The sequence below is a fragment of the Corvus hawaiiensis genome, chromosome 24 (assembly GCF_020740725.1).
Source record: "Corvus hawaiiensis isolate bCorHaw1 chromosome 24, bCorHaw1.pri.cur, whole genome shotgun sequence".
In the NCBI taxonomy this organism is placed as follows: Eukaryota; Metazoa; Chordata; class Aves; order Passeriformes; family Corvidae; genus Corvus; species Corvus hawaiiensis.
In genome coordinates, this window is record NC_063236.1 from 5,141,818 (window position 1) to 5,160,537 (window position 18,720).

The window sequence follows — 18,720 nt, forward strand, 5'->3', positions numbered from 1 at the left end:
TACGGATAAATATTGCTGGTGACTGTACCCAGTGAAATATCCTTTACCTGGAGTCAAATATTTTTGTTTAAATGCAAAATACCTCGCTGGGATTACAGGAGTGGCAAAATGGGTCAGTTAAACCCCTGTAATCCTCTTGCAGACTTTTAGGCCCTGTAACATTTCAGCTTCCCTGCCCAGGGAGCCTTTCAGACTATTTCTCATCTCCCTCACTACAACCCTGAGCTGCTTCTCTCTTGCTCTCACTTTCAGACTCCTCCCTGTAGCGTGGCCCTGCTGAGAGCATCCCTGCACAGCTCCGAGGATGAGAAGGTTGTGGTGAGGACTGGTCCAAATGAGGGCTGTGCGTTCATTGTCACGTGTTCATTACAGTCAGAGGGGGTTATTTTTCAGATTCAGTAATTGCACTTTGAACATGATGCTGCGTTGTCATCAAAACTGGGGGAAAAAAGCTTTAAGAGCATTGTATTTTTTTTTTTAATGATCAGGCTTCCCATGAGACCTTTAAAACACAGCTTAGAAACTTCAGGAACGCAGAAGATGAGAGGAAAAATAATTGGCCAAAATGAAACTTTCCGTGGAGAACACAGGTGGGAGAGACCCTCCTGCCACACCACTCACCTGCAACAAGGACATTTCTGGACACCAGGGACCTCTGGTCCTTTCACACATGCTTTTTTAAGCCAAAACAATCACTTTGGATTCCATGTGATTCTCAGCAGGTTTCCCAAATCTGGCAGAAGCAGTTCTGGATCTGTTCTACTACCAGTAGCAGCTAAGTAGATTATCTTCCCTAATCTCTAAGTTAAAAAGAGCATCTGCTTGCTCATTTTATCTGGGCAGGAGATGAAATCTCAGACCAGCCTGGCATGGAGTAGGTGAAACTCCCAGTGCAAATGCACTGGTGGGAAGGACTGGAAGTCTACAACCAGTGTGTGAGCAGAGCAACTCCCAAAACCCTCAGCACAAAGGCTGTGCCAGTCCTGAACCACCCCCAGCATCACCTGCGCATCCCAACTGCCCGTGGTCATGGCACTGCTGGGAGGCTTTTGCCTCCTGCAGAAAGAGGTGAAAAATCCTTCCTGTCTGACCAGAAATGCGAGGTACCCTGAGGGACCTCCTGCCGTGGCCAGGGGTTCCCCTCACTGCACCTGGACAGCAAAATGTTCTGGTGGCTGTAGGAAGGTGTCACAGCCAAGGTACTTTGTGACAGGAGAGAGCAGAGCCAAACTCAGCTGTGGGGCTGGAATGTTCCTCTGATTACATTTTGTACAATGTTGTACGGATGTAGCAGCAGTAGTAGATTATGAAATTAAATCACAATTCAGTAAAATCTATCCCGAGTCCATGTTTATTCTGGAGAAGGAATCCCAGTCAGTTCCTGGGAGCCCTGTCTGCTGCAGTTTCACTTCTGATTGCTGCACGTGGTCATCCCTCATGCAATTGCTCCAGCAGCTCCTCCTCCTCCTGCTGGGCCGGAGGCAGGGGCATCTCCCCTGCAGACCAGATTCGCTTCTTGGCTGATAAACACAAGAGCCAAGATTGATGGAAATTGCAGTTGGAGCTGAGGGACCTCGGGAAGGCCCGGCACAGCAGGAGCAGGAGACTCCTGCAGGTCCTGCTGAGATGTCAGCACCAATTCCAGCAAGTCCTCTGCTGCTGCTTTACCCTGTGAGCTTCGATCGCAGCCAAGGGCGGATCCCCTCCCGGGAAGGGAAGGGCAATGCTGTGACTCCCCATTGCTGGGAGTGTCCCAGGCCGGGCTGGGCCGGGCTGGGAGCACCCTGGTGTATGGGCGGTGTCTCTGCCCATGGCAGGGGGTGCACCGAGATGGGATTTTGGGTCCTTCCCCCCCAGTGCGGGCCGTGCTGCGAGGGAGGCCCAAGCCTCCGCTCGGGACCGGGACCGGGACCGGGACCGGCCCCGCGCCCCCCGCGCGCAGCGCAATGGTCTCTCCCGGGCCCGGGGCGGGCTTTCCCCCCCAGCGCCCCCGGCACCGCCCGCAGATGGTTTCTCCCGCCCCCGAGCGCAGCAGGTCCCGCCCCCGGACGTCCATCACGCCAGTGCCGTCGGTGATTGGTCGATCTGCAGCGCCCTCCCCGAGCCAGCCAATGGCGGCGCCTCCCCGGCCGCAGCCAAGATGGCGGCGCCCGGGGCCGGGTGTGGGGGGTTCGTGGGCTCCTCTCCCGCGGAGCCGGGGAGCGGCGGGCCCCGAGCGCCGCGTTTGTGCCTCCGGATCGCCCCCGGCTCTGCCCGAGGCTGCTCACACCGGCCGGTCTCTGAGGGAGCGGCGGCACCGCCGGACGAGACGGCTCGGGGGAGCCCGAGCGCCGCGGGGGCGGGGTGAGAGGGCGGGAAAGTAACAGCAAAGAGACGGAGAAACGGACAGAGGTGGCGGTCCGGGCGTGGGGCGGCAGCGAGAGGAGCTCCGTGACCGCGGGGGGAGCGGCCCGGGAGTGCCCGAGCACGGCTAGGCCCGGCACGGGGCACCGGGGATCCCCGGGCGGGGGTACCGCCCTCGCCATTCCCCCGCCGCCCCCAGTGCCTCGGGGCTGGGGCCGCTCCTCGGGGCGCTCTCCTGGGGCTGACGCGGCCTCTCCCAGCTCCGGCAGCGGTCCGAGCTGCCCCAGAGCTCCGCTGCCTCGGGATCTCCTGGATTCCTGCCGGGGGAGAGCAGCGGGGGCCGTTCCGCGGGTGCTACACTGGGACAGGGCGGGCGACAGCATCCCCCGGGCCGGGGCAGCGGCGCAGCTCCTTGGCTTCGGTTCCAGCACCATGGTCCAGGACCCCGTTTGTGGATAAATCTTGGGGATGCTCCCGGTCCCAGGCATTGGGCCCAGCCTGGGGGACAGCGGAAATTCCCCCTTTGCTGGGGGAAAGGGATGAAGTTTTTGGCCGGTGCAGAGGGGAACAGAGGCAGGATTTTCCCCACCCGCGGGTGGGTTCATTCCTCACTCAGAGAGGTCACACGCCTTTCCCAGGGTTCCACTGTCCTCCAACACCCGCAGCATCATTTTCCAGCCTGGAGTTTGTAAACCAGAGTCAGGTGTGAGGAGAAGGCAGCGGGGTCACAGCAGGGCAGTTCACACATCCCAGGGTGATGGGGTGAGGGCCTGGGAGCATCCACGTGCATCCCAGTGGAACAGGGCTGTGCGTCCCGTGAGACAGGATCCGCTTGCAGCGCTGCCATGGCCGGGCAGGAACAGTCTGTGTGTCCCCTGCTTTGAGCAGAGCTGGGGCACGGCTGGGACCAGCTCCTCTTCCAGCAGCACATCCCGAGCAGTGGTGCCCGGCTTCATGGCAGGAGTGGGATGATGGGTTTGGGCTGAGCACAGGAACATCCTGCCCTGGCAGCTGCTGAGGGCCTTCATCTTGGCTGCAGAAGGTGGCACCTGTCCTGCCATCCTGCTTTCCCAGAGAAGGGATTGGGAGGCGTGGGCACAGCTCGGAGCCCATCCAGCATGGCCTGGGCACTGCTGAGGGTGGGACAGGGTGGACAGGACCCTTCTCCCACTGCCTGCTAGGTTCTGGTTTCTCTTCCTGAGTGCCAGCATCTCCTCAGCTGTTCTTTCTCCACCTGTTTTATTTGCTGTCAAAACAACCGAAAAACCTTCCCAGTGTTGGGTCCAATTCAGCAACTCTTAGTTCAGTTTAGCGTTTATTTTAATAATAACACATAAAATAAATAAAAATTCATTTCATTTGTAATTGGAATGTTTCTTTCATCCTTTCCCACCTGGTCTAGTGGAAGTTATCTCTTCATGGCAGGGGGGTGGAAGTGATTGGTCTTTAAGATCATTTCCAGTCCAAATCTTTTTAAGATTCAGTGACTGGGGCACTGCTCCTCCGTCCAGGAGCTATTTGTAATGGCCAGAGGATGTCCCAGAGGGACCCTGACGTGTGGCTCCCTGCCACCAAGGTCCCAGTGGTGCTGCTGGGGTGCGGCATTGCTGCAGCCTCTGCTGGCACTCGGGAGTCCCTCAGAGCCACTCCCCAAAATTCCCATCCCGTGAGAGCAGCAGTGCCCCATTAGTGGAGTTTGTGAACACCGAGGAGAGAAATGCTCCCGAGCTGGGAGGGGAGGATGAGCTGTGCTGGGAACTCCCACCCAGCACAGGGTGTGCTGTGATGTGCTGAGCTGTGCCTCTGCCGCCGCTGGGATATTTCCCCGTGTTCCTGGGCTGAGTTTGGTGTCACTGCTGAGGTCCGTGGCTGTGGCAGCCTGGGATGAACAAGGTGGGGAACAGGTTCCAGCAGCGTTACAGCAAAATCCCCCTCAGCCCCTGAGTAGTGAGGGTGGATCCTGCTGGGGCAGGAAGCAGCTCCTCACACAGGAGGCTGCTGGGGGTATTTGGCTGATTTGCACCAACCCTCCTCCCCCACCCTGTCCTCCTCCCTCCACCCCCCGAATTCTTTTGTTTGGACTCCATCTGATCTTTGGTGACTTGGAGAGCAAGGTCGTCTGCCCATGAATCAGCAGGGTTTCCAGGCTGGTATCTCACTCAGGAACTCACTGGACCTTCTTTCCTTGTCAATTTTCCCTTCTTAGGCCCTGCTTAGGAAAGGCTTTTCTCCACCCAGCACAGTGACCAAGGCTCTAAGAAGCAGAAGGCTCCTGCCTCCTCTTCCTCTGCAGGTTCCTGGTCCCTGAGTGCTGGCAATGTTCGTGTCCATGTGTTTGCTCTGCTCAGTTGTGTGTCCCAGTCCCTTCCCTCCAGGACAGAGCTGCTCAGGGCCGTGGGGCTCAGCTCCTGGTGGAGCCCCTCTGGAAGGAGCTGCTGCTGCATCCAGGAGGGGTTCGGATGGTCTGGTTCTGCCGGCAGCAGGAGTGGGGATGGGAGCTGTGCTCGACTCCTCGGGGAGCCTTTTGTCCCGGAGAGCTTTGGTGCATTCAGCAGTGTGGAGTCCTTCCCTGGCAGGGCCTGGCTGTGTTGGTGTCAGCCCCCGAGCAGCCCCTAAGGGTGAATTTGGGTCCCTTTCCCTTTGGGAAGGGTAACTCCTCTGCGGCTGCAGGAGTCCACAGCCCAAGCTCCTTGCAGGGCGAGATGGGTCTGGATTGAGCCTGGGCAGCGTTTGGAGCAGTGGCAGCCGAGTTTTGTGCCCATCTCCTGGATCAGGGGCTGCAGGAGGGGACCGGGGACCTCTGGCGCTCGCGGAGCTCGGCAGGGAGCTCAGCCTTTGGAGCAGCTCCTCCCTGGCTGCACAGCCCGTCCCATCCCTTCCTCTCCAGGGAGTGGTGCTGGAGGACCGCGGAGCTCCCTGGCTCTCCCTGAGAGGGATTTTCGTGCGGGAGGCTCCTCAATTCCAGCTCCTTCAGAGCCTGGAGACACTCGAGCCCCGTGAGCCTCGTTTAAGAGCTGCCATTGGCATCGCTCACCTGGAGCTCTTCTTTCCTGGCTGAGGAGATTCGGGCAGGAGCAGCTGCAAACTTGAGGGTGCCCTGGCAGCTGCAAACGTGCTGAGGGATCCCTTCCTGTGGCATTGGTGAAGACATTAAATACCCCTGGTGCCAGCAGGGACCCTGAGCAGCCCGGGGGCCGCTGCTCAGGCCGCACGAGAGGGACTAATCTGGCACTGGTTGTACAGCACGGTCTGTTCCTGAGGGAGGCGAGCCCAGCCCCCGTGTCCTGCAACACCCACGCTGGGAATGTCCAGCCAGAGAGGGACACTTTGTGCTGCACGAGGCTGCTTTGGGATGTGGCCCTCCTGGGGAGGAAGAATGGGAGCCCAGTGGGGCCCTGGGTTGCTGCATGGATTGCTGGGGGCAGGGTTTGGAGCACCCCCTCCGCAGGGTCAGCTCTGCTTGGTTTGTTCGTGGGAAGTGACAGGAACTGGGTCTCCTTCTCCAGCACACCTGGACAGGATGGGCAGGGGACAAGATGGGGACACGATGGAGCCTGTTTCTGCCCCTTGGCCCTGTCTGCACTGGCTGCCAGTCCCTCCTTGGAGCCCTCCATGTGCAGGGATGATGCTCCCAAGGGGAGAAGCTCTACTGTTACCAGATTCCAAGTCCTTGTCCTCTGTTCCCGTGGGTTTGGATGCCATGGGGGTGTTCCCTGTGCCCCCTGGCTGGGGGTCCTGGTGTGAACCCTCAGAGCTGGGATCTCTTTCCTGTACAGGACAGGGGTTCTGTGGAGGCTGGAGGGGGACACTGACAGCTCACATACCCTGGCTGAGTCACCCCAAAGGCCCCAGCTGGAAGTGCTGCCATTGGCACTGCAGGGAAGGAGACCTGGACAAGTGTGGGGTGTTCCCAAACCCTCTGCAGTGTCCCAGCAGTGGCTCAGCTGTGATGGGAGCCCAGCAGGGCCCAGCTCAGCTGAACCTCTCAAGATCTGGGCAGTGGGTACAGAGCTGCAGCTCCCAGGGCACTTCCCACCCAAGGCACTTTTCCTGCAAGGGAGCGTGTCCGGATGCAGGAGCTTCTCCAGCCCTGGATGTGTCAGCCACGAGCAGAGCTGGATGGAGGTGTCCACCAGATCACCATTTCCTGCCTATTCCTGATTCTGGGGCTGGTGATGTGCAAGGTAAACCAATGCCATGCAGCAGGATGGTGTCAGCCCAGCCCAGCCCTGCCCTGCCCTGCCCTGCTGAGGGCACATCTGGGGAATGCAGAGGGGGCTGGATCCCCATGCGTGGATCCTCACGGGACACGGCCTGGGGGCCACAGTGTGGGATTAAACCAAACCCTGCTGTGCCTGATGGAGCTCCCTGGTGTCCAGAGAGTTCTCTTTGAAGCCAGGATGCAGCAGGGCAGCACAAGTTCAGTGAAAGGTGATGCTGTGTGTGCTGCTCTGACAGCAGCCTTGGGATCCATGGAAAAGGTCCTGTGACACCACAAGGAGCTGTTTGATAAGGAAACCATCTCCACATCTGGGCAGCTCAGCTGCCATTTTTGCTGTATAAATGGACTTCTGAGGTTTCTCCTTGGTCTGTGCCCAACCCTGGCACTGGTGGAGGACTGGGGGTCTGCCCAGAGGGGGCAGAGGTATCCAAAAACTCAGAGAAAGGAACATGCTGAAATTGGAGCTGTCCAGCCTGGAGAAGGGAAGGCTCCAGGGAGAACCTCAGAGCCTCTTCCAGTGCCTAAAGGGGCTCCAGGAGATCTGGAGAGGGCCTTGGAACAAGGGATGGAGGGACAGGACACAGGGAATGGGTTCCCACTGCCAGAGGGCAGGGTTAGATGGGATTTTGGGCAGGAATTGTTCCCTGTGAGGGTGGGGAGGCCCTGGCACAGGGTGCCCAGAGAAGCTGGGGCTGCCCCATCCCTGGAAATGTCCAAGGCCAGGTTGGATGGGGCCTGGAGCACCCTGGGCTAATGAAAGATGCCAGAGGGTAGAATGGGATGAGCTTTGAGGTCCCTTCCCACCCAAACCAGTCTGGGGTTCTATGAAATGAAACCTGAACAAAACCACTGTGAGCAGCAAAGTGCCATTGCTTGCAGTGGCTCATGCTGGTTTCCCTCAGCCTTCCAGTGACTCGGGCTCCTCCTCGCCCTGGGCAGGCTCAGCCTCTGCAGCAGATGCAGATTTGCATCACAGACCCAGAGGCTCTGACCTGGGAATTCTGTTACCCTGCACATGACATTTCCTCTCATTTCCTCACCCCTGTGCAGGGAAGCCTCACTCTGACCTGGCCCAAAGCTCCAGTCTGGGCAATTCCATTCCCTCCAGGAAGGCCTTGGAGTAGCTGGAGGTTCCAGATGTGGTGGCTTGTGCAGCTTTTTGTTTTCTGTGCCCACAGCTCTGCCTTTCTCCCCTCTTTGTCTGCCACCTGCCCTCTGTGTGGTCCTTGTGATGGGATGGTGCCTCAGAGAATCTTGGAATCTCCTGACCTGGAAGGGACCCACAAGGATCATCCAGTCCAGCCCCTGGCCCTGCACAGACACCCCAACAATCCCACCCTGGGCATCCCTGGGAGCCTTGGCCAAATGCTCCTGGAGCTCTGCAGCCTCGGGGCTGTGCCCATTCATTCTCTGGGGAGCCTGGGCAGTGCCCAGCAGCCTCTGGGGGAAGAACCTTTCCCTGATCTCCAGCCTGACCCTCCCCTGGCACAGCTCCAGCCCTTCCCTGGCTCCTGTCCCTGCTCACAGAGACCAGAGATCGGAGCTGCAGCCCCTGCTGAGGTTTGACCACAGCTCTTTTTCTCCAGCTGAACAAACCAAGTGCCCTCAGTCACTCCTCACATGATTTCCCCTCCAGACCCTTCCCCATCTTCTCCTCCCCCTTTGCCTGGTGCTGCCCCTGCTGCTGTCACTGCTCAGGGAACCCCAGATTTCTCTGCTGTCGTTGTCCCCCAGAGCTCAGCCCCTTCGCTGGCTGCAGCAGCCACTTCCCCCCATCTGCTGCAGGGGCTGAGGGGGTTCTGCTCCCCCAGGCTGGTCCTGCCTCTCCCCTGCCCACGCCCTGCTCCTCTGCCCTGGCGTGGCCTCTGCCCCCGCCCGCTGCTCGGGGAGCAGATGAAAGCCGAGCGTGGTGCCTAATTTATAACCAGCTTGGAACTCAGCTTTGGCAGGGCAGAGCACGCCAGGAGATGTGGCAATGCCCAGGGATTGCCACTGCTTATCAAAGGATGCTTGAAAGGCTCAGCAATGCAAGGGGAGGGCTGAGTTGCTTCATTCCAGCAGAGGATAAACTCCTCTATTACAGGGACACGTGTTTGGGAGAAGGAGCTGAGAGCTGGATTTTAGAACTTGTCCAGCCAGGAACTCTGGAGTCCAGCTGCTGGAGCCTTGTCCAGAGGGAGCCAGGCTGAGGAGAGGGCACCTGGCTCAGCAGGGCTGCACCACCTCCCTGTGCCACCTTCTGGAAAAGTGCCCAGAGAGCAGCTCATTGCCTTTAGCACAATCCCAAATGAGAGTCAGTCCCACGCCGATGGCCCTGGGACCTGTGGGCAGCAGGAATTGTGGCCAGCACTGACCTGCTGCTGCCTGGGCAGTGCCTGGCAGTGCCTGACCTGACTGTTCCTCCCTGCCCTGAGAGCTGAGCCCAGAGCCCTGGACACGTGTGAGGAGCCAGCAGGGACCACAGACCACAGGGCACAGCTGGCCACATCCAAACTGGTCACAGGGCAGCGTCCAGAGCTTCCCTGTCACCCCCTGTCTCTGCTGTGAGGTGCCGCTCTCCTGGCTGCAGGCCCTCTGTGCTGCAGGGAATCTCTTGGTGCTTGAGGAAGTGCAGGATTTGAATGGTCCAGGGTGGGAGGGAAGCACAAAAGGTCTCTGGGTCCTTCCCCTGCCCCAGTGCAGGATACTGTGACCCCTCAAAAGGGGGGGGGGGGGGGGTCTGTCTTCTCCTTGAAGGCTCCAGTGCAGCAGTTCCATGGGGCACTTGCCTCAAATCATCAATGGCTCCTTTTTTCTCCTTCAGACCCCCTTTTTCAGGGATAGGAAGAGTCCAGGAATTGTCCTCCCCAGGAACCACCCCCAGCAGCCAGGACAGGTGGGAGTTCAGGTGCAGCCTCCTGCCCACAGGGCAACACGGGCTGTGAAACCCCGGGAGCCTGTGGGACACCGCTGTTCCCTGTGGGAATGGCCAGGCACTGAGGGAAGGCGCTGTGGGGTCAGGCACTGAGGGAAGGCGCTGTGGTGCCAGGCACTGAGGGAAGGCGCTGTGAGGTCAGGCACTGAGGGACGGTGCTGTGGGGCCAGGCACTGAGGGAAGGCGCTGTGGGGCCAGGCACTGAGGGACGGTGCTGTGGGGTCAGGCACTGAGGGAAGGCGCTGTGGGGTCAGGCACTGAGGGAAGGCGCTGTGGGGCCAGGCACTGAGGGAAGGCGCTGTGGGGTCAGGCACTGAGGGAAGGCGCTGTGGGGCCAGGCACTGAGGGACGGTGCTGTGGGGCCAGGCACTGAGGGACGGTGCTGTGGGGTCAGGCACTGAGGGAAGGCGCTGTGGGGTCAGGCACTGAGGGAAGGCGCTGTGGGGCCAGGCACTGAGGGAAGGCGCTGTGGGGTCAGGCACTGAGGGAAGGCGCTGTGGGGCCAGGCACTGAGGGAAGGCGCTGTGGGGCCAGGCACTGAGGGACGGTGCTGTGGGGTCAGGCACTGAGGGACGGTGCTGTGGGGCCAGGCACTGAGGGAAGGTGCTGTGGTGCTGCCCAGGCCGTTCCAGCAGCTGCCTTGGGCTTTTGGGCTTTCTGGGGGCCTTGGAGAAAACTGCCCCACGCTCGATCCTCTGCGGGTGCCTCGAGCGTGTGACGTCCCTGTCCTGGTGTCCCTGTGCTGCAGGGAGGGTTCAGGGAGCAGCTCCGGCCCAGCCCAGGCTCCTCCACCATCAGCTCCCTCTGCAGCTTTTTCTGAGCTGTTCCACCCAGCTCTCTCCAGGACAAAGCCTGGGGTTTGTGCTGTGAAAACCCACCTCACCTTCCCTCCAGTTATTTCTGACACAGGAAAAACCCCTCTGAGAACAATAATCATGTCACAGGCCACCAGGAGGGTCTGAGAGCAGGATGCACGGACACAACCTGCTCTGAGGAGGGATGTCCCAAAGCAGGGGGGCTGGGAGCCCATCCATGGATGGATGGTGGATGTCCCAAGGACCCCAGAGCAGTCTCTGTGCCTCTTGATGAGATGGCTCTTCCAATGTTGCTGAGCAGGGCAGACCCTCAGCACACCCATGGGTGGGTGGAGGTCCCTTTGGTCAGCGTTTCCTTGTCCCAGCCACTGGGACAGGACTTCTCATCCTGGCCAATGTTGAAAAAGTGTCCCAGTTGAAAATTTGTCCTCTTTGCCTTCCCACAGCTGGGGCAAATGCTTTGGATGCCGTGTGCTGTGCCAAGAACAAGAAGTTTCTCTTCCCCAGGAGGTTCCCTCCTCCCAAAGCTGCTGCTTTCCTCTCCTGTTCAGTTCCCCACAAGGGCAGGAAATTCCCAGGACATGAGGCCTCAAGTGGAATATGGAGTAGAAGTGTCTGGAAAACTTGTGTTAAACCCCTTTTCTGCCCAGAAGACTCTAAATTTTATTGTATTTTGTCGAATCAACTTAAATCATTCAGAATAGCTGCTACTCAGTCACTCCTGAAACCTCCCTGGTTCTCCAGAGCAAACATTGGACAAATGTCAGCCTGGTGTGGTTACAGGAGGAGCATGAGGCACTTTGATCTACAGAAGCAATGCAAGATTTCCTTTTCAGCCATCCCTAAGCAGCAGAGCAGTCCCTAAGGAGGTGATTTCAATGGAATTACCTGTGTATTCCACCCTCAGCAGCTGCAGTGTCTGTAAAGTACAGAGAAATTGCTCCTCAGTGCCACAGAGGGGGTGAAGCTCCTCTGCAGCCTTGGCAGCTTCCACTGCCCAGCAGGAGCCTCAAGTTTTCAGAAATGGCAAAAAAACCACAATAAGCCCCGAACCAGCTGTGTTTTGCTGTCAGATCCCTCAATGCCCCCCTCTCACAGGGAGGTTTGCAGTCCTCTGGATGTTGTGAGTTTGGAGTTTAAAATGGATCTACTTGGCCAATTTTGGTTGTACGATGTTCACTCCTGGTCTGTGCACAGAAACTCTCTCTAAGTGCATGGAGTTGTTGGTTAATTTGCTTAAACCTCCATTTTTCCCTTCTCAGGAGAGACCTTTGGTGCCAGGGGAAACCAAACCCAGGGCTGAGGGAGGAGGTGATGCCAGCCTGGAGATGCAGAGGTTCCCCAAAAGTTCCCCAGAGACTCCCCAGAGGTTTCCTTGTCCCTCTGGGGAAGGCCCAGAGCCTTTCAGGGTGCTCTGGAAAAGGACAAGTGACTCTGCAAGAGGGACAATTCCATCTGTCCATAAGGAAAAAGCCTTTCCCATGGGAGCTGTGCAGCCTTAGGATGGGATCTTCTCAGAACTCACCAGGGCAAGGACTGGAGTCACTTGAGCTGGCCTTGCACTGAGCCCTGCTTTGAACACAACCTGGGGCTCAGGACCTCCTGGAGCCCTTCCGACCAGGACCTTTCCTGATTTCCCTGACCTGAAGGGCACTGGCAGTTCCCACGTGTGGAGCTCCTTGCATCCTGCAGGAGACACAAGAGAGGGAGATGTCCCCTGGCAGTGACAATTCTTCCTTGGCTTTGGCTGCCTGGAAGCTGCTTTCCCTGCCCCAGGACAAGGCTGGGTGGGACATTCCTGCACAGATGACTTGGAACGGCTTCTCCATTCCAAGAGATGTGTGGCAGGAGGGCAGGGATGTGCTCCTGGAGCGTGAGCCTCCTCTTGTTCTCCTTGGCTTTGTGCCATGGTCAAACATCAGACCCTGCCTGAGGAGCAAATGCCTTTTCTGCTTCTGACTCCACTTTGGATTTGCCAGCGAGTGCCACCAGCTCCCTTTGCAGTGCTTGGGGCTGCTGGGATGTGGAGCAGGAGCTCAGCCAAGCACCTGGGAGGTGGAATCGATCCCTAAAGCGAGGCCAAGGGGAGGTCACACCTGCCCTGCCCCGAGCCCCTCCGGCCGCGGGTCGGAGCCCGGTCAGGCTGTCCCAGCCTGGGGTGTCCGTGCTCAGTCCCTGGGATGTGCAGCCACAGGGAGAGGGGCTGCCCTGGCAATGCTCAGCTTCCCACAGCACCCCCACCTCCCCTCACACCCAGAGACAGGACTGCAGGAGCTCAGCCTGGTGCTTCAGCACATTTCCAGTCCAGAGGGGATTTTGCAAGGACAGACCTGGCAAAAGGGACTTGGACAATCAGCACCAACTGTGCAGGAATGACGTGGATGCTTGAAGATCCCCTTGGATGTCAGGCAAGCTCCTTGCTCATCTCTAGCACTGTTCCCTGATGATGGTTCAGGTGCCAGGTCATAAATTCTCTTGGAAAATCTGTGTTTCCCTGTTCAGTCTGAAGGTGAACATGTGGATACTTGTCCACCTTGCAAAGCCAATCCAGGATGGACTGTTCCTGGAAAGCAGGAAGGAAACAGAGAACCTCTGCAGGCCATGCTGATTGGCCTCAAATGTGATCTCTAATCCCTGGTGTTGGGTTTCAGTGTTAAAATAAAAGATACCCTTCAGAAATCGTGTCAGGAACCACTATGGAGTGGTTCAGAGTAGTTTTTATTTAACAGGGTTTCAATGGTTATTTAGAAAACAGAATGAGCTTCCAGGTTTTCCTGTTCATCCTTTCCTGCTGGGATTGTTATCACCAAAGTCCTTCCCTGCAGCCCTCAGTGGGTGCCAAGGGAGTAAATACAACCAGGGAGAAGCAGCTCTGTCCCACACTTGGCATCCAGTGCTGTCTTCATCCCCCCCTCCTTGGGTTTGCTCCTGGCACCACAGGAGCCCTGGGCCTCTGGAGTGGAGTGGGGTGGAGAATGAGCCCCATGGGTCAGCCCTGCTCTGTGTGTCCCACCCACTGAGTGTCCCCAGAGTGGTGCTGCCACAGCCCTTGGCATCCAGAGCCTTCCCTGGTGGAAGTCTGGTGCTGCTCAGTTGGTCCTGGGAGTACCTTGGGAATCTATCTGTGCTCTCTTCTCAACCATCTTCTCTCCTGCTCCTTTTCCCAGGGCTCCTCATGGCAGCAGAGGCTCTCAGGGATTGCAGTGGGATGCCACAGGATGCACGCAGGGGGAGGAAGGTCCCCATCAGTGTAGCCTGGTGTATCCCACCCCAGGGAGGGACAGGTGCTGTGCAGGAATCGGAGCATTCCCAGGGCAGACAGCAAGGAGGATGGAGAGGCAAAATCCTGGAGCAGCTGCTTTTCCAGAGGAGGGGATGACCATGGATTCAGTGTGACTCGTCTCCCATGGCACGACCCGGTGGGCAGCAGTGCCGGGCAGTGCTGATGCCAGGACACGGTGGGCATGGGGTCAGCCCGACATTTTCATCTGGAAAGGACTCACCTGTGTCAGCAGTGGCAGAAAAATCCTCCTGGATTCAGGAGGGCAGGAGACCAGGCCTGGAGATGGCATCGCTGCAAAGCTGTGATCCCAATGCTCTGCTCCTCCCCGTGACAGGACAAACATGGCAGTGTCACTTGGCAGCCTGTTGTGGGGACACAACCCTGCTGAGGGGCTGGCACGTCCCCACGGGCAGCCACGAGACCCCAGCCCTGAGGGGGGCCAGCACAGGGCATGTGTCTGAGCCAGGTGCTCAGAGCAGCCTCCCAGCAGGGCCCACTGTCAAGGGAAGGCTCTTGCAGCAATCCCGGCCCCAAGCACAGGCTGCACCCCCGGCTGTGCCACGAGCACACCGAGTTCCTCCTTGCACCCATGCCCTCCCACATGTCCTCTCTGAGGATGTCACACCCTGCCACGGAGGTGTCACTGGCACCAAGGAAGTCCCTGGGACAGGCCAGCTCCAGGGATCCTGGGCTGGGCTCTCTGTGCAGTGTCCTGGGGCTCAATCTGGGTCTTTGTTCCCAGACTCAAATTCCACCTCAGGCTTTGCCCTTGGGCTGCTGGGCCAGGTCTGTAGCAAGGAGGGGCTTTGCCAGCAGGGTCCCCAGGCCAGTCTGGGTGTGCAGCATCTCCTCCCGGGGCAGCTCCTTCCCAGAGCTGGGACAGGAGACAGAGCAGGGGCAGCTGCCCCTGACCTGTGCACAGCCCAGGCAGAGAGGACTGGGAAGAGATGGGAGAGAGCAGCAGCTCCTTGGCCTGTTCTGGAGAGGCTCCTCAAGTGAGATGGGGACACAAGGAGATGAAAACTGGGTGGGTTGGCCTTGTCCTGGAGGGGAAGCAGAGATCCTTCCTGCTCCATCACCATCCCCACCTCCCAGGGCACCTCCCTGGGGCCTGCCCTTCCCTGGCAGCTGCATGGCCACTCCTGGTGCCTGTTTCCAGAGTGACCTGCTGACCATGTTCCTTTTTCCCTGCTGACCACATCCTTTTTTATTGCCTGCTGACCACATCTTTTTTTATTCCCTGCTGACCACATCCCTTTTTCCCTGCTGTCAGGCCTGCACAGCCCTTGGCACTTTCAGCAGTTCAGAGTTGTGATGTTGTTGCTCATCAGAGGTGGGACCTGTTTGTCAGGGGATGTCCAAGCATAGGGAGGGGCAGAGGGGACAATCTGTGTCCTCAGCTGTGACAGTGCTGAGTCTGGAGCTGCTGTCAGGCCCTTTCACCACTGAGCTCTAAGGATGCTCTCCAACCCAGAGCCACCCTGTCCTGCCTGGTGTCCCCCTGTCCCCTACACTTGCCACCAAAAGGGGCAGCAAAGGCAGGGAACCAGGAATGTGAGCCCATGGAGGTCCAGCTGACAAGGGCAAGGGCTTGGCCTGCCCTTCAGCCCCAAGGTGGTCAGGACTGGAAAACAGGAAACAAAGGAAAGGCTAGGAGAGCTGGGTTTGCTCAAATTGGAGAAGGGAAAGTTTGGAGAGATCTTACAGCTCTCTGCAGCCAAGTAACAGAGTTGACAGAGAAGATGGAGCAAGAGGCCATGGAGATACCCCAAGGGCTGAAGCCCCTCTGGTCTGGAGCCAGGCTGGGAGAGATGGGGATGTAGACCTGAAGAAGAGGAGGCTCCACCTCAGAGCTCCTTCCAGTGCCTAAAGGGGCCCCAAGAGAGCTGGAGAGGGACAGGGGACAAGGGCCTGGAGGGACAGGACCATTCCCAAGGGGGAATGGCTTCCCACTGCCAGAGGGCAGGGTTAGATGGGATTTTGGGAAGGAATTGTTCCTGGGCACAGGGTGCCCAGAGCAGCTGTGGCTGCCCCATCCCTGGGAGTGTCCAAGGCCAGGCTGGACTGGGCTTGGAGCAGCCTGGGATAGTGGAAGGGGGTGGAACAGGATGAGCTTTGAGGTCCCTTCCAAGACAATCAATCCATTCTGGGATTCTCTGATGATGGAGTCACACCTTCCAAGGTGCATGGGGAGAGGAGAGACAACTGGAACAAGCTGGGACATGGGAAATTCCTTTTCGATACCTGAAAAGCAATTCACCATGAGGACAGTCAAATACTGGGAGAGAGGCCTGAGAGGCTGTGGAATGTCCATCAAACCTCCCCAGGACAAGGTCTGGAGCAACTGGGCCCTAACTTGGTTCAGCCCTGTGCTGGGCAGAGGGGCAGCCCCTTCCTAACTCACTCATTCCATGTTTCTGTCAGGGAACACCCCAGTGATGTTCCTGGGTCTTTTATCTCCCCTGCACAGCCCAGGCTTTCAGCTGGCCAGATGTAGCTGCTCTGCCTGAGGCATCCTTCTGTTTTGGGAAGAAATCAAGGATTTCCTTACTTTCCAAGCTCCCATGCACACTGGGAGATCTCTGGGGCTGGAGAAGTGTCCCTGCTTTGCCAGGGGCCAGCCCATGACCTGCCTGGCACTGTTGCCTTCTTGTCCTCCCACAGCACCACCCCAAAAACCTCTCAGTGCCACATGTGTGCAAGGAGTGGAGGGGAGGTTTTGCTCAAGAACAACCTGGCCACAAGTCTCAGCAGGCTTCTGCCTGGCTTTCCTCACCATGGCAGCTCTCTGTTCCCTTCCAGCTGGATCCTGTTACTCTGTTGGATCTGAGCTCTCCATCTGCCCCCTTCCTGTGGTGCTTTCTGGTCCCAAAAAAGAGACACTTTCAAGGCAGGCAGAGTGAAACCAAGGTGTGCAAATCTGAAGGGCAGGTTTCCTCCTGGAGAAACCTTGCCAGGCTCTGTTAAGTCTCAGCTGTGCTGGGGCGAGGATGAATCACTGCTCAGAAAATGGCATTATCCTGGGAAATACAAGAAATTCCCAGCATCCGCACCTCTGCCCCTCCTGGCGACCACCTGCCCGGAGGAAGGATCAACCCTCAGTGCTGAAATAGGCCCCAAGAGCTGGACTTCCTGACAGCAGGGCTGGGGGCAGTCATTCCCCCCAGCAGAATTCGAGCGCTCCGCAGACACTTCAGCTCAGGAGCGCCCGACAAGTTTGAACAGGGAACCTGCGCCTCTCTGGGAGCAGCATTGGGCCAGCGAGCGCTTTGATTGCGATCAGGCAGCTGGCAGGAATCCCAGGAACTCGCACAAAAATGCTTTGAAGAGCCCAGATGCACAGGGCGTGTCCCGGAGTGGGTGCGGAGCGTGAGTCACAGCCTCGCCAGCGCTGCTGGCCGCGCTCGGGCAGCGCCGCGACCCCCGAGCCCCCAGAGCACCGCCCGCGTCCCGATGGCAGCGCTTCCATCGAGCCTCCCATCTCTGCCCATCGCACCCCGAGTGCGGCACGGGGGGTGCGTCCCTGTCAGCCTTGCCCGCTCTGCCCGTGAGCTCCAGACACAAAGGCAGACAGGGAATTCGCTCGGGGCGCTGCTGGATGAAAGCTCTGCTGCTGCTGCTGCTGCTGCGCCGGGGCTGCGCTGGGCTGGCTGGGCTGATGTTCCCCGTGCCCCGCTCAGAGACACCCCCAGCCCGACACCAGAACCGCAGTTTGCACAGGACTGCAATAAAAGCCTTTGTTTGGGCACCTTTTGCTCTTCCAGCTGCGGGTTTGGAATCTGTTGAAGAATCCTGGGAGATTCCCTCCCTTGGGCTAAACCGTGCGAACTCGCCCCAAGAAACCATTGTTTCCTGAAAGCCTCCCTAAGCTCCCTGTCCGCAGCTCCGCAGCCCAGCTCAGCATTTTGGGCGAGTTATGAAACAGGGAGATGCCAGAGCGCAGTGACGGGATGCGATAAACACGCGGCTCTCCCTCGCGGGGACAGGGACAGGGCTGTTCCTCGCCCCGGGCCAAGTGACATTACAGGTTTGTGAGAGCTGGCACTTTGTTGTGCAGGAGCCACCTGACGCTGACAGCCTGTCATTGATTTGCGAAAACACCGCTTGGCATCGATATCAAGCTTTCAGGAGAAACAAGTGGGGCAGAGGAAAACAACAGCTGGGCTTGGCTGCGCTGCTCCTGCCCGCACCGGGAGAGCACGGCCTGATCCCCACCTCGTGAAACGCTCAGGAGCAGCGGGAAAGGAGGGCACCCACTCGCTCCATCCACTCCATCCCACTGGGCAGCACCCACCCGGCCCTGGGCAGCACCCACCCTCCTCCAGGCTGGCCTTGCCTGGACATGGTCTAAAAGTCCTGCCTGGTTGGGTGATGGAGCAGAGTAAAGCCTCACCTTGGTGAGGTGTCAAGGTGGGGAGAGGGGACCAAAGGCAAATAAATACCCTCCAGTTGCTCTACTGTGTCTTACTGACAAAACCTGGCTTTCTACTCCTGGGTTTCATGGGAGGAGCATCCTGGAGCATGGAAAAGGACAGTGCCAAAGCTTATCTTTCCCAGGACCCTGCTCTGTGCTTTCTGATGCTGCTCTTGTTCCTATAAAACATGAAATGGGGACACAAATCACCAGGGAAACACAAAACCTGATGGACGGGAGTGAAATAAAGCACCAGGCCTGAAGGCAGCCAGACCCTGGACACTGCTGATGCCCACTGGAGAGAAACTCCACACGTCCTTTCTTCCACAGCTGATCCATCTGGCAGCACGAAGGGCTCTGCTCCTCTGGCTGAGTGTTGGCACAAACACCCAGCTCCTGGTCCTGGGACACTCAGGAAGCCTCTGCCCTGGGCATCTTCCCCTCGGCCACCCTCCTGATGGGGACTGTTCCTCTTCTCCTGTATCAGCCTCTTGTGGCTTGGCAGGAGCTTTGTCAGCACTTGCTGTGACCTGAAACTGGTCACACCAGCAGCGAGGTGCTCAGTTCTCTGCAGACGAGTTGCTGCAGTGTGGCTTGGCAGAGGGAGAGCTCTCTGCTCGCAGTCATAGCCTGGCGTGTCATTTCTTGCACAGCCATTTTATCTCCTACTCTTGCTAAATGTCCTCTTTTCCTCCCTGCTACCCTAAGCTGCATGCAAAGATTGCCCCG

The 18,720-nt window shown here is 58.3% G+C and overlaps 1 protein-coding gene across 1 annotated transcript in view; it reads left to right on the plus strand.

The window, feature by feature from the left end:
• IGFN1 (immunoglobulin like and fibronectin type III domain containing 1) overlaps positions 1–1,337 on the plus strand; it is a 41,020-nt gene extending 39,683 nt beyond the window's left edge. Inside the window, exon 30 of the mRNA XM_048328225.1 lies at positions 253–1,337. Coding sequence (XP_048184182.1) covers positions 253–266 — 14 coding nt within the window. The 3' untranslated portion in view covers positions 267–1,337. The remainder of the gene's footprint in view (positions 1–252) is intronic.
• Positions 1,338–18,720: the final 17,383 nt, after the last annotated feature.